We start from the raw sequence: 22,363 nt of genomic DNA on the forward strand, positions 1-22,363 counted from the left end.
TACAAGCTGTCCCTTGATCTAAGGGACAGCTGCCTTAGATATTACTGTAGCTTTACGTTGAAATAGTGACAACTAGACTCAGCGCTCAATTGACTACGTGTGCCTTAACCAGGGATTGACTCTCTAATACCTAGTAGGAAAAACTGGACCTTTGACAAAGTAGTCTCTCTCAACAAGGTAGACGTTTACACAGACGGCTTCAAAATAGACGAAAAAATCGACTGTGGCATATTGTCTAAAAAACTGGGTCTTAGTTTTTCGCTTCGACTACCAAACAACTACAGTGTCTTTCAGGCAGAAGTGATGGCAATCTACTATAATGCAGTAAAATAGGTCCTTGGTAATCAAATCCTTGAACGAAACTATTGCAAACTTCTCAGACAACCAAGCTGCCATTAAATAACTGTTAGGCACTGTTAGGCACACATCAATTACAACTCAAAACTGCCGAATTTCCCTCAATGACTTAGCTCTCGCGTGTCAGGGCTCAACTAATATCGATTCCTGTACATATGGACATCTCAGGCAATTACAGGGCAGACGAGCGTGCCAAAGCAGGTCGTTCCACTTACAGTAGTTAAACTGGCAAGCAATGTTGGGCTGACGAATCCTGCTGTCAGATTTCTAAATTGATCTAATTTGGACAAAAAACGTATCAGTCAGCTGCTTCAACTAAGGTGGAACCTGATCAGCACTACGGCTTCGGTGCTGACGGGTTATTGCATAATAATGTTATGAAACTCGGTCTACCGCATAATGACTTATGCCATAGCTATGGCTCTGAGGATAAGGAGAAAATTGTGGTCCATCTTATATGTCAGTGATAATTCTTAGCTACGAGAAGAGCAAAAACCATCTAGATCCTTTTTATTAACGACCTGAACGAGTTGTCATCCTGTAATATTAGAGAGTTAGACAAATTCATAGAAATGTCCGAGTGTTTTACCCTTATCTAATGGGGACGTCGTTGACTTTTTCGATGTTAGTCATATGCTGACTTTCTTGTCTGAAACCAATGGTGTTCATGTGGTACCACAATTGCCTATTATTTGAGCTTAAGTGCACTCGCTCCAAGCTAACCTAGCCTATTTGGTGATTGGAATAAGCTTGTGTTGTTTGTGTTTTTATGTTGTTCTGTGTTGGGGTATTCTGTCAAGTAATCATAACTTAAAAGACATAAAGCAGTTATGTGTTTTAGAATTTTTCATGATATGGTGTACAGATCCTGGTGTACATATTCGTAACAATTGTCATATCGTATGATAATAATAACTATGCGCTATGCCTCACTAGGAGAAACTAAGAGAAACGGAATTTAACAGTCTCATAATATAATTCGGAGCACAGCTCTGAATTTGATTAGAAATGTATTCAACATCAACAATCAATTTTTCATAAGGCAAATAAGAGAATTCTAATTGACATCCTGCTTAGAACGACAATCGCTGATCATAAACAAGACAAAAAGAGCAGATCAACTTCCAATGATAAAAAGACTGCATTAGCGACTCATTACTCTATGATGAACCATACTTCAAATTTTGAAAAAATACAGACCATCAATAATAATCAGTAATAATCAAAAACTTGAAGAAATTTTGTTTATATATAATTAATATAAATATTTAAAATTTATAAGAATACAATATCGGATTTGTAATCTGTTTATTTGTACCAAATGTTTTATACATTTTGAGTGAGATTATAAAAATAACTATTAAACACAAAAGCGTTTTATTTTGCTCTTTTTAAAAATAAATAGCCTGCGTGCAAGTTTTATTGCGTTTCAAGAATAACTTCTACACAAGCAGCTTTATTTTTTTGTTTGAAGAATAATAGTTATTTTTGAGTTTTTCGTTTTTAAGTCAAAAATAATAATTATTTTTATCTTTTAAAATAAAAAGTAAAATGTATGTTATTTGTAAAAAGTATTCTAGAATAGTTAAAGCTTAGTGTGGGGCAGAGATAAGCCCCCAGCCACAAAAGAGTAAAAGTGCGCAATAGCACTAACTCAAATCACAACAACAAAAACAAAAGTAAAAAGCACATAATAATTATTTTTGCAAAATATAATATAAAGCAAATTTAATTATTATTTAATATTATTTTAAAAGACGAATGATGAGGCTTGTTAGTTAATCTTTTTTTAATAACAACTGTTACAGTCCCTTCATTTAGTCATTCGATTGCCGTTAACTGCTAAAGACCCGCTCTCGATAAATTGTAAAATCCAACGCAAAAAGTTCTATTTTATTTATGAATTTGCGGAAAAACTCGAAACCTTACAAAAAATATTTTTTATAACAAAAAATTAAAAATGTAATTTGTATATTATTTTTTTAATATTTATATAATATGTATTATGTATATATGTTTTTAGTAACTTTATAATGACAAGTAATATTTTTATATAAAAATTTTATTTTATTATTGATTCATAGTGTTCTTTGTTCACTTTGTTGTGCACCCGATACCGTTGCGTCATCATTCAGACATATCCACTGATTTTCATTATTTTCTTTCCACAATGTTACTTTATTATCTCCTCCAGTAACAGCAAGTATATTTCCTGTAACTGACCAACTTACACTCCATACTACATCGTCAAAGGTATGTAAGATAGTAGAAGACCATGTAATCAAATCTGCACTATTCCATATAATAACATGACGATCCTGCGATGCTGAAGCTATTTGAGATCTAGCTAAACCAATTGATGGCGCGCACGCCACATCGCGTACCCAATCTGAGTGTCCTTCTAAACGGTTCTCCTCTATCCAACGGTCATTAGTTTCACGCCAAATTTTTACGCAATTATCACATCCACCACTAACTAAGCGTTTCACAGTGACATTACGAGCAACAGTGCGCTGATCAAACGCTGGTTCAGGGACAGTCGATGAACACCAAGAAACTGCATTACAACCTATAGTATGCGCATTCGGAATTTTTTTACTATCCCAAACGCCATATTCAATGTTGGATGTTAATATTGATATAGAACCATCAGAGCTTCCACAAGCCAATATTAATCCATGTTCAGCTGGAGCAAATGCTACTGAATTGACAGACGAATCATGATTATTGTATTCGTAGCTAAAAAAAAAAAATTTTTTTTTAAAGAATTTAAAAATAATTTTATACATCACTTACAGTTTAGTCCAGTTACCAACATTTTCCTTCCATATAATTACTTTACGATCGTAAGAGCAAGAAGCTAATATGTTTCCAAATTTAGGATGTGCCCAAGCAATGTGCCAGACCGGTCCTTGATGACCTTTTAAATCAGCTACAAGCACCTGATTTCCATTCTTAACATCAAAAATTTTAACAGAACCATCTGATGAACAAGTAGCTAAATGTGAACCATAGTAATCAAGAACTGCGTTATGGATGATATCCTCATGTCCTGTGTCCACTGTGTTGATTAAACTAACCATTTTTTACTTAATATAAACACAAATATCAGATCATCAAAAAAATGCCGATTGACGTGGTGGCAATTTATTTCAGTTCTACAGTGCAGCCAACCATGAGTATTGCTTATAACTTAATAATACAAGATGTGAAACTTTTATCAACACGTAGTGTACCTAACTTCAAACAAAAAACATATATAAAACAAATCTAAATTTGTTTGCTATGAGAGTGTACTAAACAATTCTTCAATAAACATAAGTATTTAAGGTATAATCAGAGTACTTTTGTTGTATATTCTGTTCAATTTCTATAATTAATTTCCCGTCATTAGATGAATTATATACAACAAGCTGTATTATGTAAGTAGTGTATGCATATATGCTCTCAATACTAATTCCGCTGAGATTAAATCAGCTGTTTTAATGGCGCCAAAAATTTCAATAAATGTTTAACGTTAGTAGGAGTTAATTGTTATTATTATATAAATGTGTATTTATAATGGAAGTAAATAGTGGTCAAAAGGTATTACAAAACACAGGCAAACTACATTCAGAATCTAAAACTGAAAGGTATGTGTATGTGTTAATATTTATTAAAATAAATATGACTGTTTAATGTTTGATTTTAGTGATGAGTATTTTAATGAAGCTGGCTATAGGCAATCTCGAGAAAATGATAAAATCGACGCTAAGTATGGATTTGAAAGAGTTAAAGATAGCACGGAACGTGTCGGTTACCTTATCAACATGCACTCTGTAAATAATTTCGATTACACATATGTATTCTTATTGAATCTTTATATTTCTAGACGGAAGTGCTAGATGAAGAACGACGTTTAGTGGCTGCATTGGATTTATTTTTTATCCAAATGGACGGATCACGATTTAAATGTACAGTAGTATTTCAACCATATCTTTTGATCCGTTGTAGTGAAAATCAGTCATTGGAGGTTGCACGCTTCTTAAATAGAAAGTATTCTGGTCAATTGTCTAATGTAGAACAACTGGTTAAGGAAGATTTGGATTTACCTAATCATTTAAGCGGATTAAAACAAGACTATTTAAAACTTTCATTTCTAAACCAAACAGCAATGACTAAAGTTCGACGCGAACTTATGTCTGCAGTTCGAAAAAATATAGAAAGAGAAAAGTCGAATACGTATTATATGCAAATGCTAGCATCTTCATTGACTGGTGCTAATAAAGGAAATTCAAACGAATCAAAAAAACAATTAGACTATATGAATTATATAGTAGATATACGTGAACACGATGTACCTTATCATGTGAGAGTTTCAATTGATATGAACATTTTTTGTGGACTATTTTATAATATACGATGTACCAATGGTGGAAAAGACATGCCTATTATCACACCAAGACCAGATTTATTGGAACGACCCGAGCCTGTGGTCCTTGCATTTGATATTGAAACAACAAAATTACCATTAAAATTTCCAGATGCTCAGCATGATCAAATTATGATGATTTCCTATATGATAGATGGGCAAGGTTATTTAATAACAAATCGTGAAATCATCTCAACAGATGTAGCTGATTTCGAATATACACCAAAACCTGAATTTGAAGGAAATTTTGTTGTTTACAATGAAGCCAACGAAATGCAATTAATTCAAAAATTTTTCGATCATATAATGGAGGTTCGTCCACACATATTTGTTACATACAACGGAGATTTCTTCGATTGGCCTTTTATAGAAACTAGAGCAGCAGTGTACGACATGGATATGAATCAGGAGATAGGTTTTTCCAAATCTAGAGATGGAAATTACTTGAGTCGTCCTGCAATACACATGGACTGTTTGTGTTGGGTAAGTGTTATTCATCTACAAATTGTGATTATTTATATGTTGAATATCCTAATAATTGTTTTTATTTATGTGTAGGTGAAAAGAGATTCTTATTTACCAGTGGGATCTCATGGCCTGAAAGCTGTAGCAAAAGCTAAGTTACGTTATGATCCAGTTGAACTTGATCCTGAAGAAATGTGCAACATGGCTGTGGAGCAGCCACAAGTGTTATCAAATTACTCAGTTTCAGATGCCGTTGCGACTTATTATTTATACATGAAGTATGTTCATCCTTTTGTATTTGCATTAAATACAATTATACCAATGGAACCCGATGAAATACTTCGTAAGGGTTCAGGGACACTTTGTGAAACATTATTAATGGTGCAGGCATATCACGCAAATATTGTGTACCCCAATAAACAGCAAAGCGAATTAAATAAGCTTTCATCTGAAGGACATGTGTTAGATTCCGAAACTTATGTTGGTGGTCACGTAGAAGCATTAGAATCCGGTGTATTTCGAGCCGATATACCTTGTCGTTTTCGATTAGATCCAAACATGATAAAACAATTGATATTAGATATAAATAAAGTGTTAAAACATGCAATTGAAATTGAAGAAGGTATTCCAATAGATAAAGTGACAAATTTGGATGATATACAAAAGGAGATACAGCAGGCTTTACAATGTAAAAATTTAATGCTTATATATCTTTTTATTTTTCATTTTAATTCATTTTATTCATATATTTAAAGGTCTACACGACATACCCAATAGATTCGAACAGCCTGTCATATATCATTTAGATGTTGGTGCTATGTATCCTAATATTATATTAACGAATCGTTTGCAACCATCAGCAATGGTTGATGAAAGAGACTGCGCTGCATGTGATTTTAATAAACCCGATGCTAGATGCAAAAGATCAATGGACTGGCTATGGCGTGGTGAAATGTTACCAGCTTCTCGCAGCGAATATCAACGTATCCAGCAACAATTAGAAAATGAAAAGTTTCCACCATTATTTGCTGGTGGTCCCACCCGTGCTTTTCATGAATTATCGAGAGAAGATCAAGCAGCATATGAGAAAAAACGCCTCTCCGATTACTGTCGTAAAGCATATAAAAAAACTAAAATTACAAAACTTGAGACGCGCACCTCGACAATCTGCCAAAAGGAAAATAGCTTTTACGTTGACACCGTTCGGGCCTTTCGTGATAGGCGTTATGAATACAAAGGACTAACAAAGGTTGCTAAAGCAGCGGTCAATGCCGCCATATCTTCAGGAGATGCTTCGGAAATAAAGGCAGCAAAAGGACGCGAAGTTCTCTATGATTCTCTGCAGCTTGCTCATAAATGCATTTTGAATTCATTTTATGGCTATGTGATGCGACGTGGTGCACGTTGGCATTCAATGCCTATGGCTGGCATCGTTTGTCTTACAGGTTCGAACATTATTACAAAAGCTAAGGAAATAATTGAACGCGTTGGACGACCACTTGAACTCGATACAGATGGTATTTGGTGTATTCTTCCTGGTTCTTTCCCACAAGAGTTTACTCTACATACTACGCATGAAAAAAAGAAAAAAATTAATATATCTTACCCAAATGCAGTTCTTAACACAATGGTAAAAGATCATTTCACAAACGACCAATATCATGAACTAGAAAAAACAACTAACTCGACATTGCCGCAGTATAAGATAAGAGAGGAGAATTCAATATTCTTTGAGGTCGATGGACCCTATTTGGCTATGGTTCTTCCAGCAGCAAAAGAAGAAGGCAAAAAATTAAAGAAACGTTACGCAGTTTTTAATTTTGATGGGTCATTAGCTGAACTAAAGGGTTTTGAAGTTAAAAGACGTGGGGAATTACAGTTAATTAAAAATTTTCAAAGCTCAGTGTTTGAAGCGTTTTTGGCCGGTAGTACTTTGGAGGAATGTTATGCATCAGTTGCGAAGGTTGCTGATTATTGGCTTGATGTACTGTATAGTCGCGGTACACATTTACCAGATTCAGAATTATTTGAGTTGATTTCTGAAAATAAATCTATGTCTAAAAAACTTGAAGAATATGGAGGACAAAAGAGTACCTCAATTACAACAGCAAAACGTTTAGCTGAGTTTCTTGGTGACCAGATGGTTAAAGATGCTGGATTGGCATGTAAATATATAATATCAAAAAAACCAGAAGGGGCACCTGTGACTGAACGTGCGATCCCTTTAGCAATTTTTCAATCTGAACCCAGTGTAAAGCGTTACCAGTTGCGACGATGGCTTAAAGATGCATCTGTAGGTGATGCAGACATTAGAGACGTTTTAGACTGGAACTATTATATTGAACGACTCGGTGGTACTATACAAAAAATTATAACTATACCAGCTGCTTTACAAGGTTTGGCGAATCCAGTACCTAGAGTAACTCATCCAGATTGGTTACATAAAAGAATGCTTGAAAAAAATGACACGTTTAAGCAACGTCGCATAAATGAAATGTTTTTGCCAAAACCCAAAACAACCTCTCCTAAGAAAGATAACGAAACCACAAATGATGGTAAAGATTTTAACATAAGCGATATAGAAGATCTGGTTCAAACAGCAACAGTGACAAATAATGTACCAATAGTAAGAAAAAGAAAAAGGTTATCTTCAGATTTAGATTTGGAAAGAGAAGACAATACAAAAAAAGCTACGACGTGGCGACAAGCTTTAGGTCAACCACCTCAAATTGGAAATACACGTGAAGAAATTATAGCATGGGTTCGTTTCCAAAAAAAGAAATGGAAATGGCAGCTAGAACAACGTGAACTACATACACAGATAACAAAGCGACCCCGCAACAACAACAATAAGAATAATATTAATAATAACGCCTCAATATCGACAGCAACTCTTGGCGGATTTCTACTCCGTGCGCAGCGATCTTTGATCGACCATGTTTGGCAAATAATTCAAATTCTGCCCATTGATGATTTGGGAAACTTTAATGTCTGGGCAATGGTTGGGGAAGAACTCCATCGTATTAAACTAACCGTTCCACGAATATTTTATGTTAATCAACGTAGTTTAGCACCACCACAGTCCGGTCAAATGTGGAAAAAAGTTAATCGAGTTCTACCAAGATCACGTCAAGTATATAATCTTTACAGATATAGTGTTCCGGAGAAAGTATTTAAAGATAATTGCTTAGGCATGCTAGCAGATTTAGCAACACCAGATATAGAAGGAATTTACGAAACTCAAATGACGCTCGAATTTAGAGCTTTAATGGATTTAGGTTGTGTTTGTGGTGTGCAGAAAGATGCAGCTAAACATTTGGCTGCTTCAAGGGAAATGGATAGCTTCTCAATTGAACAATTAGAATTCAGTTCACACTCTCAAACTAAATATCTGCAATCGTCTAATTCTAAATTACGTACAATATTTTTATATCAACATAGTATACCCAATGGAAAGAAGGAAATTTGGGCGTTATTTCTAATGGCAAGTAAAAAAGTATTAGTCATTGCCTTAGATTCAGTACGTACTAATCAAATGCCTAATTTAAAAAATCTTTATGCCGCCGAACGTTTGGTGCTAATTAAAAATGTCAAAAACCAAGCTGAAATTGAAAAAATTCCACCGGAAGATCTAACTTTTGAAATTTTAATTGAAGTTGACTTGAAGCAAGTATATCGTCATTTGCAGCGAGCATTATCTTCTTATAAAGAGGAAAGACGCGGGCCTACAATACTTTGTATGCAAACATCGCAGGAAGCAAGAACATTGTACTCGGCTATGCCTATCCTTCAAGAGTATCCGTTAGTTCCAATTCATATTTCTGACGATGCTTCGTTACTATCAGGGTTAGATTGGCAACGGCAAGGTACAAGGGCTTCAATAAGACATTTCCTTAATTTAAACAATGTAATTGATTTAATGTTACAGCAGTGCCGATATTTTAGTGTACCAATTGGTAATATGCCGCCCGATATCGTCTTATTTGGTGCTGATTTATTTTTTGCGCGATTACTCAAACAACATAATTTTGTGCTTTGGTGGTCAGAAACAACAAGACCTGATTTAGGAGGCAGGGAAGCAGATGATAGCCGTTTACTGGCCGAATTCGAAGATAACATATCTGTTGCCCAAAATCATCCTGGTTTTTATCCGGATATTTGTGTTGAGTTAACTTTAGATAGTTTAGCTGTTAGCGCTCTCCTACAATCAAATAAAATTCAGGAATTGGAAGGTGCACACTCAGCGGTTACATTTGATGTTATACCACAAGCTTCATTGGAGGAAATGATTGGCGCGATTCCAGTTCTGACGTTACCAAGTTATGATGAAACCGCCTTATGTACGGGAGCTTTTCGAATAATGCGCTTAATGGTAAATAGCTGGTTACGTGAAGTTTCCATTAACAAAAACGTGTATTCGGATTTTCAAATCATTCACTTTTACCGTTGGATACGATCAAGTAACTCTCTTCTGTATGATCCAGCATTGCGCAGGTCGCTAAATAATTTAATGCGCAAACTATTTTTGAATATTATAGCAGAGTTTAAAAGACTTGGTTCGACAATTATATATGCGGACTTCAACAAAATTGTACTCAGTTCTAGTAAAAAAACGGTTACAGATGCTTTAGGCTACGTTGATTACGTTGTGCACAGTCTTCGCAACAAAGAAATATTTCATTCAATACAACTTTCTTTTGAACAATGCTGGGATTTTATGCTATGGTTAGATCAGACTAATTATTCAGGTATCAGAGGAGTTTTACCCAAAGGTAGCGATGAAACTAGCTTAAATAGTTCTTCAAGAGCATTAGAAGAGAATTCAGAATGTGAGATTGTGGAAAGTGGATCTGATGCTAATCAAGACGTTGAAGTTTCTTTGGAATTGAATTGGACAATTGCTGAACATTTGCCTCTTGAGCAAGACTGCCGCGGTAAATTTGAAACAATATTAACTTTATTTATGCAGTCGCTCGCTGAGCAAAAAAACATAAAAACTGCTCTTACGGATATATCTCATTACTGCTTTGATTTTATAACAAAGTTACACAAAAATTACGGCAAAGGAAAGCCCAGTCCAGGTTTAGACTTAATACGGACAATTATCAAAGTTCTAAGTGTTGAGAAATCACTAAGTGAAGATATAAATGAATTGAGGCGAAACATGCTGCGTTTGGTTGGAGTTGGAGAATTTTCTGATCTTGCTGAATGGAGTGATTCTCATGATAGTTACAGTATATCAGAAGTAATTTGTAAAGCTTGTAATCAATGCAGAGATCTTGACTTATGTAAAGATAAACATCGTGCAATAAAGAATGGAATGTAAGTCAGTATTATAGTTAATTTTCGTTCTATTCTTTTTTTTCTATTCTTTTCAGACCTGTTTGGCTTTGTGCACAATGTTTAATTGCTTACGACAATGAGGATATTGAAATCCGAATAATTGATGTCTTACAACGTAAAGTAATGTCATACATATTGCAAGACTTGCGTTGTACTCGGTGCAAAGAAATAAAACTTGTGAATTTAACAAAATATTGTCCATGTGCTGCGGATTTCGCTCCCTTAATAAATGAGCAAGATATTATGTCATTATTACACATATTTCATAAAGTTGCAAGCGATCACAAAATGGAATTGTTAACTGATGCTGTAGAACAACTGCTCTATACGAAATGCAATTATTAATAATATGCCATAAAAAATAAAAGATATAGTATTTACTCCATTAAACGCTTAATTTTATTTAGAACGTTTTACTCATCCACAAGCTATTAATATTACGCTAACGTTGTTTAAATGGGGTAAGATAGAGCTCATTTTATACTTAAACGGATTGGTTAATGGGATCAAGTTTAACTTCCGGAAATTTAAATTCTGGGAACTTAGTCATGTCTGTTTTGCCATCACTGCCATACTGTTTGGCAACGCGTTCCAATTCGTTCTTTAGTTCGCGTTCAATTTCTGGATTGGGATCAACCATTTTTCCGCCTCTAAAATGGCAAACAGTTAAATTTAAGTATTAATAATACTTCAACTTTTACTTACGCGCTTTTTTGTTTGTATTCACGCACTTTGTCTAAAAACAATTGCTGTATAGGATCAGAGACTTTGTTGAGAGCGGGTGCCATAATACCTATACTGCGTTTCGCTTCCGTTCGCAGTATACGAGCTCCAGATAGAATAGATTGGGATAGCATCTATGGTTAGACATGAAATGATAACCTCATTAGGTTATGTAACATTTTTATATGAAAAATAATATACTTCACTAATTAATATTATTTCTTTCTCTAGAGACAGTAAGTTTTAATTTATTTATGTACTTGCCTTTATTTCAATTCAAATTAAGCACTTGCGATGTGGAATAAGAAATCCAAAATTTTTGGCAAAACTCGATTCTGTCAAGTTCAAATGTCAGAATGGTTGTTAAGTTGGTTGCGGTTCTTTTATTAAAAGCGTTTGCAAATATTGCAAAAATAAGTTTAAAAATATAAAATTGTTTTGATTTTTTTTATTGTATACAGTGCATTAAAATGTATATGAAGAAATTAATGATTTAAAATTCAAATTCTAAATTGACAATTTAATAAGAGTTTATTTGGATTATAAATTCATTACCACTGTTTTTATAATTTTTGGTAATTTTAAGTTTCAAATATGCAGTATGTCACATCCCTGTGTTATTGCGTTATGCGTATATCATGATACAACTTCGATTAAATATGTCGAATACCATTTTATGAAATAAAATGTGATAGTATATTCACACAACAGACGTAATAACAGTTTTACTTGAATTATGTTTTAAATGTTCATAAAGCAAATCATACATTTTTTGTTTTGATTAAGTTTCTATTGATTATAAAACTAAGCACTTTCTTGTGCATTTCCTTGCTTTCACAGGTCATTACAAACACATTTTCAAATTCAGTACAGTTTATTACCGGAAAGCACACATGTGAGTACCACGATGACGTTAACTTTTTAATCCTGCTTAAACTACCTTAATTACTTTTAATGCTGCTGAAACTGCCTTAGTTCCTTGCGCACCCTGTACAGGTGTCTGAAATTGGCTCCTTTATTTCGTGCAACAAGGCGATGAATTGTTCCATTTCTGTTCAAAAACTAATTATATTATACCATATCACTAATGAGGCTAATTTGCAATACAAAATGCTTTTATATAAATGAGCTCATTATAAACAAATCAACTGATTTAAGGCAAAAAGTACCGAATTACACTGTTATATAAATTAAGTATTGAAATAAATTTTCAACAATTTTCGGCAATTGTTGGATTATAACACCTTAATTGCAATAAATAATGCAGATTAAACTTTAATCGTTGGTGAATAAATTTAATTATTAAAAAAAATTGTTGTTATTAATTAATGTGTTTTAAGTTAAGTGCCTCTAATTCCAAAGTATTTTATTTTATTATTATATGTTTTAATTAATTTATTACAAATAAAAATACAAAGAGTGTTCATACATAATAAATGTTATTTTAAATAAGGCTTATATAAAGTTATAACGACATGAACTGAATATATGCAAGATCACACCAACTTATTACAATGTCGATGTAATCCCAATTTTAAAAAATATATAAATAAAGTTGTACTACTTTCTGCTAAATATAATTTGAATATACTAATTTTCCGCGTTTACATTTTGCGATTAAAAGTAGATTAAAGTAAAAATCGAGATTAAAGTACTAACCTCGTTGTTTAATCTCAGATTTCCCATAAAAAATTAATCTTCTTTTGATCGAGATTAATTTCAAATCTCTTTCAAAATTGTGATTATTTCTCTGTACAACTCTGCAAATGTCTTAATATCGTAGATTTTTTTACGATCTTAGAAGAATTTAAAGAGAAAAGTCAAAACCTATTCAAAACAAACAATGAAAATCTAAAAATGTCGAATTGAGTAAATTTTTAATAAATTTGTTTAATAATAGTTTTGTACATAATTATAATTAGAATTTGTTAAATTATTGTTATGAAACCATTTATTAAATTTATATTTTAATTTTTTTGTATAAAATTTTAATTAAATGTTTTATTCACAAAAATTTATCAAACACACGAAACAAAACATAAAAATAGTAATGTCAAAATTAATCTCCAATGTATAATGTAAACGGTGGAGATGAAAAAGTTTTAAGATTAAGTTTCACTACAGATCATAACGTAATAAAGAACAAATTATATATGTTGTTGCATTTAGCAATTGTTTAGTATTTATAACAAAACTTATAGTTTTGTAATTGAAATTTTTGTTTTTCAATTTCAATTAATTTTCAGTAAAATAACTTTATTTATCGATTTTAATTTAATTATGTTGAAGCTATTTGAGTTAGTGACTTGAGCACTTTTACTCTTTCTTAACTCGAGGTATTTTCAAAACCCCTCTTTACGCTTTGACTGGATTATTGTTTATAACTTCATCAGACTAAGCAATAATTGACCTCAGATCTGCATACCTTCCCGGGGAACCTGTAACCATTCTGAAATTTGATAACGCGGTGTTGGTAAGTCTGTCAGTTTTAGTAAATAATTTCAGGGCTCTATCCTTTATATATTTTTTGATGGGATCAATCTTGAGGTCCCTGAGGATGTCATTCGTTCTAATGTATCATGGTACTTTGCAAAATTTTAAACTAAAGCTATTTATCACGATAAAATTTATCAGTGTTTCATTCTAAAGAGATATTATATTATATAAATTCTATGCTATTATTTTTTGTGGAAAAAAAATATTAAAGTATGTATTTATAGACATCAAATACATACAATTTCCTACAATATATTTATTCTTAATATACCGTAGATGATGATAAACTGTTTTTGAGTATTAAAACATGAAGCACTTCAGACTTCAGCCAATTTATAAGTTTTTCCATTTAATAATAAAAATTAATAAGTGGCAACTTTATTTCTGATCTGAATCTGCCTGTTGCATTTAATGTTTATAATAACACAATAATATGAGAACATTACTCGTATAACACAAAGTACATAATGCGTGCTGATAACGGAAATATTTACTACTGGTAGAACTGATCACTTTTTGGAAAACAATCAGTGAAACTAATCGCTTCCATAACGAATATTTTTAAAAGTAATGCACATAGTGGGCAAAAGCATTGAGTTCGAATGTTTAAATTCTTTACGTGGTTACTCTGGCTATGAGAAGGTTTTGTTTTCTCTCGCAGTTGTACGATTTTATTTAATTTTGTTTGTCGCGTTGGTAGTGTGCGATTGAGATCGGAAGTTTGCGTATGTATCTTATAGCCTAAAGTTGTTACCGCAATAGACTAACTCGTGCAATTTTTTTATTATTAGTGAAAATAAAAACATTAACAGTTTTCGGAATTAAGTTAAAACGTTTATATGTATATGAGAAACGTACTTCTTTATGTATATTGTATGTGACATGGCTGTACGTAATAAAATCCCTTACAAATTTTAAAAATCTATGTGTGTGTGTATATGTGTACTGTGATATAAAAATAAGTTTCTTATTAAAAAATATTAGAATGAAGTCATATCATAATTATCCCGCTTAACGTTTATACATGTTTCATAATTATACAAAATAATGTTATTTTACAAAAATTGTTATTTCGAATTGGAATAAATATTTAACATCAAAAACAACTACAACTATACGATCAACTACCGCTTCGAAAGAAATAGTCACGCACTTCAGGTACAACCCTAAGTAAATAAAATAAATATTAGAGCAGATATACACACAAGTGTAAACAAAATATATATACAATATAATTTTTTGTTTTGGCTAATTTTAAAATTCACTGATATTATATATTGTAAATATATGTAAAATATATACACATAATTTTAATATAATTTTTTAAAATTAATGAAAATAAACGATATCTAAACATTGGTATTTTTGGTAAAATCCAATTAATTCTGCTATAAATACGTTCTGAATATTGTTATCTAAAACATATATACATATATAATATCGCACATATGTGTTTGTGAAAATTATTAATATGATGAATTATTCGTTGTCCCATATGTGTAATTTTTGCAATAATTAAATAAATTTTTTATTTTATACTAAGTGCAGTCATTAGACGTGACAACAAAAACACTTCAACCTAATATTTTACAAATTATTTTGTTCTTTATTTGCTCATTTAAAACTACAATACATATTTGTTGGAAATAATGATTTGTATTAATTTTGACAGTACCGCTATGTCAGTACTAGGTACTAGTGTTAATTAGAAAGACCCATGATGATCTTACGTTATCTCTTAATGTTTGACGTTCTTATGGAAGTAGGCAACGATGTCCTGACTGATGTGTCGAAGTTCCATCACATTGCCTGTCGTGCAATATTCTTCCTCTGCCGTCTAAGAATATGGCCGTTCCATAACAATGGTTGTTGTATGATATTATTCTGTCTTTTGATAGTGTGTTTAATTCATATGCGTTTTTGTATTCCTTCAGTAACTGTAATGTAACTAATTCGAATCCACAAATCGGTATTGAGTTTTCTATGGGGCTACCAAATGCGCAAGATTCAGTATAGTAACTGGTTTTTGTGAGTCTGTATTTTCGGCTTCGAATCTTCAGATCGGTATTGATCTATGGTGCTATCATATGGGCAAGATTCAGCATAGTAGCTAATTTATGTGAGTCTGTATGTTCGATTTCGAACTTAATTCGAATTCAAATGGTCTACCAATTGAAATTGGTCTTCAATTTAAAATTCAGATGTAATCTTTTCAGCCAATCATTTTCATAAATGTCGCATTCAATACTAGTATATATAAATTAACAACATTGGTATTTAAGCAAGAATATTTCACCTAAACGTGATTGTCAAAATTTATCTGATCAGATTTTATTCTAATATACCAATATAAAATTGTAGTTCTAATGTGTTCTCTACATTTTATTAGTGAATTGTTAATAACTTGAAATTGAAATTTAACAATTAAAAATAAATGTATTAAATAAATCTACAGCTGGTTAATGATTTCGTTCTAATATAAACACAGCTAGTGAATTTGTTAATGAACTTTCACAGCAAATTAACAAAACTTCAAAGTGTGAACATATAAGTCAAGTACGACTTTGGGTCAGTTGGCTACTGAACGCTGACTCTGAGCTTTAAATTTAGCAGGATACGAGTTGCACCCTTGATACTTGCAAGCTAAAAAAATTATTTACAAATAATTAAATACAAGAAATAACTCCAAGACCACTAATGATGGATATTTTGCAATACTCAAAACAGCTGTGTGGTCCGCCAAAAATTTTATTAATTGAAATAATTAATTTTCGAAATTTCTTTACCAAATATATGAATATATAAATATAAGAATATATTACAATATATAGAAAATAAAAGTGATTCCATACTATAAATAGTTGTTATGATTTAGATAAAAGTAAAATAAAACAATAATAAATAAAAACAATGGTAAACCAATAATGATTGATTATAATGACACCTTATGTAATTTCAATTTATAATAATTATAGGATTAAGTTTCTTCACTAATGTATTCCTAACATATGCTTTTTTTTTCTTTTTTTTTTGTAGATGTACGCGCAATATGGAACTTGGAATTTATAAAGCAGACCTGCCTTCTACAAAATTTATGATACCAATCACATCTCCATCAACAACGTTCCCTGTGAAAACAAATAAACATATTAACGAGATCCTCAGTCTTAATTCCAATTTATTATTCACAAATTCAAATAATATTAAAAGTGGCAATTACGCGATGCGACTGAAAAAAAATCGTAAAGTAACATTTCTTTCAAATCTAGTAGAGGTAAGGTTCCTTCAATTTTTCATGGGTCATTAGTTTAACGTTATTAAATAAATAATAATAATAATAAAAATAAAAGAGTAGACGTGAAAATTGCCCGACAGCCGGTACTGCGGCCAGAAGAGACCTATAGTACCAGTTTCACTATTGATTAAACAAAGCCCATTAGAGCTTTGTGAATAAAGTCTAGAACTAAATCTAAAGAAGAGTTCTTAATCTGCTCTGGTGACAGAAATTCTTTATGAAACAGGTTTCTTCTGTGCGTTATTAAAGCTGGACAGTCACAAAGAAGGTGCATGGTCGTTTCCTCATCTTCGAGGCATAATCTGCATTTCGAGTATTAAATAAGTAAAACTACATAATTAATATTCAATAGATAAATATTATAAATAAAGATTGATTATAAATAAAGGAAGACAATCCTTTGTTTAGTTTGTCACATAACAAATGGCGGTCATTAACCCAATATTATTGATTGTTCTCAAAATATATTGAAGTCCCTGCCAAACCAAGAAAAAAAACTAGTGTGGTTGAATTTGTATGTTGTCACTGGACATTAAACGACATCTTTACCTTAGCATCCAGTGCAGCATATTTTAAAGATAGTCTTGCGGTCTTGTGCTATACTATATAAAGAGATAATAATCAAATTAGAATAGTTTTCTGACCAGATTTCAAAAACATTTTTGGGGATGAGGTTTTGAAAATATTTTTATGTTATTTAATATGTTTTTTTCGTGATTGAGTTCAGATTTATAAGTATATATTTAATTTAATTGATAGAATAATATTGTTGTTGTTGTAGTCCGCTGAGACTTGCTTGTGTAGTCCCTTTGGGAGATGTCGAACGGCACTTGATCGTCGATAACGACGTGTGGTGTCGACGGGTTATAACTTAGACATAGACCCGCCCGTTCTTGAAATCCTGATAGAATAATCATAATCGTTTACTCATAGTCGGGACTCAAAGTAGTGTTAAACTGAACTGCCAGAACTGATTTTTTTTATTATTAATTATTATTATTAACATGATGCGTTTGGGTTATAGTTATGATTTTTATCGAATTTTGTAGATATATTATTATTACAGATTTAAGAAAGCTTAGCATGGTGATTTCAATCCATTAGTAAATAAAAAGTTCTAGTGATTATTTCTAAAATGAGATTTCTTGAAATTCATCTTTGAAATTTTTTAAGACATTAGCGTTACTAAACAATAGTTTCTTGTTTCTTGGTGAGTAGTGAACTTATTTAACAAAGGCGATATGGTAACGTAATGATATTAAGGGATATAAATGAAATACTACTAAATACGATAGATAGTTAGTTAGATAGTAGTATAAAACAAATAATAACTAAAGTGGGCATTAATGTAAGTCAAAATATCTGAAATCTAATCTATACGATTGAGACTGTAACGCTATTGGGTCTACTTTTTCGGATTACTAGCAATTATTTAGAAATTCTGCAGATATTTACTAATAGATATTAGAATAAATACTACAGATATTATATACTAGAATATTTACTAATAATACTATAATGTTGTGCAATGTAATGCCAAGACTTCAATCTCTGTGATTGTATAAATTACAAAATGCTTAAATGCGTATTTACTAAAATAATGTTTGGTATTTTTAAAAACTATCAATTGTTTAAAGTTTTGTTATGTTAAAAAAAGTATTTCATAAATAATTTTGTTTAACTGATTAGAACTTTTTTATGTTTGTAAAACAATCGGTTGACTACTGACCTTTATTATCACAACATCATGATCACACGTTTCTTATAGTATTTTTTGTGCTACATACCAGTTTAAAATAATTGAATTTATAAGAAATTATAAGAAATCAAAGACAAGCTGATAAGTTTATATTTCTGACGATAATCTGAATTTATTTAAATATAAATTTTAGTCGCCGAAAAATTTGTTATTTAAATTATTAATGTTATTACTTTATTATTGTCATATATGTATGTATAATGTAAACATTATCTAAATATATACAATTCCTCATTCACAGAATGGAAGAATTCTGAAAATATATGTTACACAGACGTACTTTATTTAACTAAATCCTTTTTATTTTTATTTATATATAAAAATCAATTTTTCGTATGTTTTTGACTGCAGAACTCAAAAAATAGTTGTTGAATGGACTTGAAATTTTTATACAATTTTGCATTTCTAAAAAGGCGTATTTTTATATACTTTTTATTCCGGAGTTCTCACTGGAACGGGGAACGCAAAGTGCTTTGGTTTAAATATGAAAAATAAATATAATATATAATTATATATTAATTTTTATACAAAATTATTTATATTACAAATATTTCGTTGTTCAGAAGATGGTCTATGAAGTAGATCGACATATTTGTAATATAATTAATTATGAATAAAAATTAAATTATAATTAAATACTTTGCACAATTTAATAGTGTAATTTATTATTTAAAAAAAACATTTTAAAAATGAATATATTTATCAAGCAGCAAACTTCTATTAAAGCTTCTATTAAAAAAAAAATAGGTCTGTCCGAAGAGATGGAGTGTCGACTCTGCGTACAAGTAGACGAGATTTCCAATCACATTCTCTGTGATTGTCCAGCCTTGATCTGGGCCAGGAGGAGGTCACTAGGAGGAAAGCTGCTCTCCGCTTCTGACATTAGGAGGTACTCAACGGACGACATTCTGGCCTTCATTCATTCTTCTGTTTGGTTAGGGTCTGTTGCAGCACAAAAGATCAATCTGGTCGCAGTGTTCTACTCCGTCGGGAGCTAGTACCGCGTTCATTCCTATCCTTTCCTATCCTATACTTATGATTTTAGCAACAGACATACAATTAGATAACTAATATAGTTTTTTTTTATTGTATCTGACAGATATTAATGTTTTTTATTCTAAAAAGTTGTCTCACTTATTTTTCATCCCATGATGTGTAAACAGGAAAAATAAACCTGAATTAATTTCATACTGAACATTTTATTCAATTAATTTCTGCAACATCGTTAATTCAAATAAAGAATTAGTAGACAAGGTATTCCAAGTATCGAAAGAAATTGTCAGACATAGTTGAGTAGAAGTCATTTAAACCCAAAAATATGTAAACAGTGATTTCAACAATTTTTCAGAAAAAAAATCAGCAACAAAAATTGTCTAAACTCATATTTAAGTATATAGTTATCATTCTAACAGCTTTCATCCTTAATATTATGCATGTTTTTTTATATATGAGCGTTTTAAAATAACAGAAAAAATAATAATTAAATTTGCTTTATAATATATTTATTAAAAATAATTATTTTCATATGACTTATTTTTTCACACAGGAATAACTCCTACACTCTGCTTTTTATTTTAAAATGCACAAATAACTGTTATTTTTGCCTTAAAAATATAATAATCTATAATAACTCTTAATTTTGGAAATAAAATATAACTCACATTGGCCTGCCTGATATTTTGAAAAACAAAAATATAAAATGCATTTTTCATGTAAGGTAGTTGTATTTGTTATTTCATACAAAATGTATTTAAGGATTTAAATCAGGGACTGTAACAGTTATCATTAAAATATAAAAATCACCTTATAACTGTTATCATTCGCATTTTTAAATATTACGACAAAATACGACTGCAAAATACGAATACGATAAAATACGACTGCAATAATACGACCCGATAAAATGCGTTTATGGGTAATTATAAATTACTCGCTTCAGAGTCGAAGCCATCTGAAGGAACAAACGGAAAATTAAGTCCATTCACTAGCTTTAGAATAAAAAAAACTCTTTTTCCGTATTTCATTCATTCCATGACGTGACTAAAACAACGCAAACTAGAGTAACAAATTGAACAATGTATTTTCTCGATAAGTCTATGTTCAGTAGCATAACATACTTTTATTTATTTCCTTAATAATTGATATTAAATTGAGACTGAAACTAAACTGGATAGGTAGTATATACATAAAAGCGCAAAAAAAAAGTTATTGTTGGAGTATAGTAAGTTTAATCTAGGATGAAATAGATTTTTAGGTACTCCAATTACTCGGAGTAACTTTTTTTACCCGTATACCATGAAATACTACATATTGCTAAAGGTTGACTTTTCAATATTCGAAGCAGTGTTATATCGCACGAACTATGATTTTTATTATATATATGTGTTTATAGTAGTGTATATATATAAAAGTGTGTATATGCTTGGATACTCCTCTAATTTATGTCGTGTAGATTTGGCACAATGTTTACGAATTACATACATTATAAATCTCTAATGTCTCTAAGAATGTTCTGTTCACAGAATGTTCACATCTATTGTTTTGTGAAATAAAAGATCGGCGACCTAAGTTGAATTTTAAGTTGGAAGAATAACTTTGTATGTGAATCGGCATGGTGATATGCTGACAAGACCAAGATCAAATGTAAAATTTGAGAAATAGTTTGGTTTTAGTGAGCTTCCTCTTCTTCTGTAATATTGAATAGGTGATTTCCCCCGGTTATGAAGATCTAAGATTAAAAGCAACATGTGAGGTTGATAAAAGAAATTGTTTTTTGAAGATCTATGCTAGTAATGTGCGTCAATCTCCTTAATTCTTAATAAATATGATGAAACTCATCATAATGGAATGTTTTAATCTTACTTTGCAAAGGCTATTGCAAAAATACTGTTCAGATGTTTTTTTTTTATCTTCCTTCCTACTGAGAAGTGCATACTAAAATAATATGGCAAATGAGAATATTAACAAAAAAAGATTGAATAAACAGATTTTGGTATTGAACTTCAAGGAATTACAAAAGAATGTATGTTTAGCAATAAATAATTACTTCACTAGGCACAGATCATATATGCATACATACATACATGTCAAAAACGATACAGAACTTTAATTAATTTTAATATGATTGTTGAAGATCAATCTGTAATACAGATGGTACTAATATGAAAAGTTTAATGGAACTAATTAATGGATTATGTTGAAAGATAACCACTGCATTTTAATTGAAAACTATGTTTGTAATGATTTCTAAAAACTTTCTTCAAATGCTGTTATAGATAATCCATACAATTTTTAGATAACATTATAACTACGCTCAGTTGTTGTAGCTTTGAGAATGTTTCAGTTAAGATAAATTTTTTCAGCAGAAGCCAAGTACCACCTACGATTCGATTCTAATGCAAAGTATTGTTTAATGTGGCACTGCTTTTTCCTTTAAGAGTTATAACTCTTTTTTTTAAGATTTATAAATATTCTGCAGATAAAATGCAGGGAAAAATTGCGTTTTTTTTTAGTT

General features: G+C 31.1%; 4 protein-coding genes across 5 annotated transcripts in view; 2 read left to right on the forward strand and 2 right to left on the reverse strand.

Annotated features, from left to right (window-relative positions):
• Positions 1 to 2,369: 2,369 nt before the first annotated feature.
• On the reverse strand, positions 2,370 to 3,540 carry LOC119683706 (protein SEC13 homolog). Its single transcript, XM_038097511.1, has 2 exons — positions 3,154 to 3,540; positions 2,370 to 3,096 (listed from the first exon to the last, which is right to left on the reverse strand). Exons 1-2 carry the CDS (start codon positions 3,438 to 3,440, stop codon positions 2,436 to 2,438), a joined length of 948 nt encoding a protein of 315 aa, XP_037953439.1. The 5' UTR covers positions 3,441 to 3,540; the 3' UTR covers positions 2,370 to 2,435.
• Positions 3,541 to 3,632: 92 nt separating this feature from the next.
• Positions 3,633 to 10,962, forward strand: LOC119683705 (DNA polymerase epsilon catalytic subunit 1). The gene is made up of 6 exons (XM_038097510.1): positions 3,633 to 3,989; positions 4,049 to 4,175; positions 4,229 to 5,251; positions 5,327 to 5,921; positions 5,989 to 10,555; positions 10,612 to 10,962. The coding sequence occupies exons 1-6, from the start codon at positions 3,919 to 3,921 to the stop codon at positions 10,919 to 10,921; spliced, it is 6,693 nt and encodes a 2,230-aa protein (XP_037953438.1). The 5' UTR covers positions 3,633 to 3,918; the 3' UTR covers positions 10,922 to 10,962.
• Positions 10,953 to 11,707, reverse strand: LOC119683707 (ATP synthase-coupling factor 6, mitochondrial). Its single transcript, XM_038097513.1, has 3 exons — positions 11,564 to 11,707; positions 11,282 to 11,433; positions 10,953 to 11,226 (listed from the first exon to the last, which is right to left on the reverse strand). Exons 2-3 carry the CDS (start codon positions 11,431 to 11,433, stop codon positions 11,061 to 11,063), a joined length of 318 nt encoding a protein of 105 aa, XP_037953441.1. The 5' UTR covers positions 11,564 to 11,707; the 3' UTR covers positions 10,953 to 11,060.
• Positions 11,708 to 14,246: 2,539 nt separating this feature from the next.
• The window catches only part of LOC119679547 (ETS-like protein pointed), a 90,743-nt gene continuing 82,626 nt past the window's right edge, over positions 14,247 to 22,363 (forward strand). Inside the window, exons 1-2 of one of the 2 annotated variants that reach the window (XM_038091962.1) lie at positions 14,247 to 14,965; positions 16,832 to 17,069. In XM_038091962.1, coding sequence (XP_037947890.1) covers positions 16,845 to 17,069 — 225 coding nt within the window. In that variant the 5' untranslated portion in view covers positions 14,247 to 14,965; positions 16,832 to 16,844. The remainder of the gene's footprint in view (positions 14,966 to 16,831; positions 17,070 to 22,363) is intronic. The other variant, XM_038091961.1, reaches the window with a different exon arrangement.

Source organism: Teleopsis dalmanni, chromosome 2, assembly GCF_002237135.1.
Source record: "Teleopsis dalmanni isolate 2A chromosome 2, ASM223713v2, whole genome shotgun sequence".
Classification (NCBI taxonomy): domain Eukaryota; kingdom Metazoa; phylum Arthropoda; class Insecta; order Diptera; family Diopsidae; genus Teleopsis; species Teleopsis dalmanni.

What these genes read in the sequence shown, in the direction of transcription:
- LOC119683706 (XM_038097511.1), bottom strand. Translation starts at nt 3,440, where the DNA reads ATGGTTAGTTTAATCAACACAGTGGACACAGGACATGAGGATATCATC. An exon ending in GTTGGTAACTGGACTAAACT is followed by an intron (nt 3,097 to 3,153) that starts GTAAGTGATGTA and finishes TTTTTTTTTTAG; the next exon opens with CTACGAATACAATAATCATG.
- LOC119683705 (XM_038097510.1), top strand. Translation starts at nt 3,919, where the DNA reads ATGGAAGTAAATAGTGGTCAAAAGGTATTACAAAACACAGGCAAACTA. An exon ending in ACCTTATCAACATGCACTCT is followed by an intron (nt 4,176 to 4,228) that starts GTAAATAATTTC and finishes TTATATTTCTAG; the next exon opens with ACGGAAGTGCTAGATGAAGA. An exon ending in GATACAGCAGGCTTTACAAT is followed by an intron (nt 5,922 to 5,988) that starts GTAAAAATTTAA and finishes ATATATTTAAAG; the next exon opens with GTCTACACGACATACCCAAT.
- LOC119683707 (XM_038097513.1), bottom strand. Translation starts at nt 11,433, where the DNA reads ATGCTATCCCAATCTATTCTATCTGGAGCTCGTATACTGCGAACGGAA. An exon ending in GAATACAAACAAAAAAGCGC is followed by an intron (nt 11,227 to 11,281) that starts GTAAGTAAAAGT and finishes TTGCCATTTTAG; the next exon opens with AGGCGGAAAAATGGTTGATC.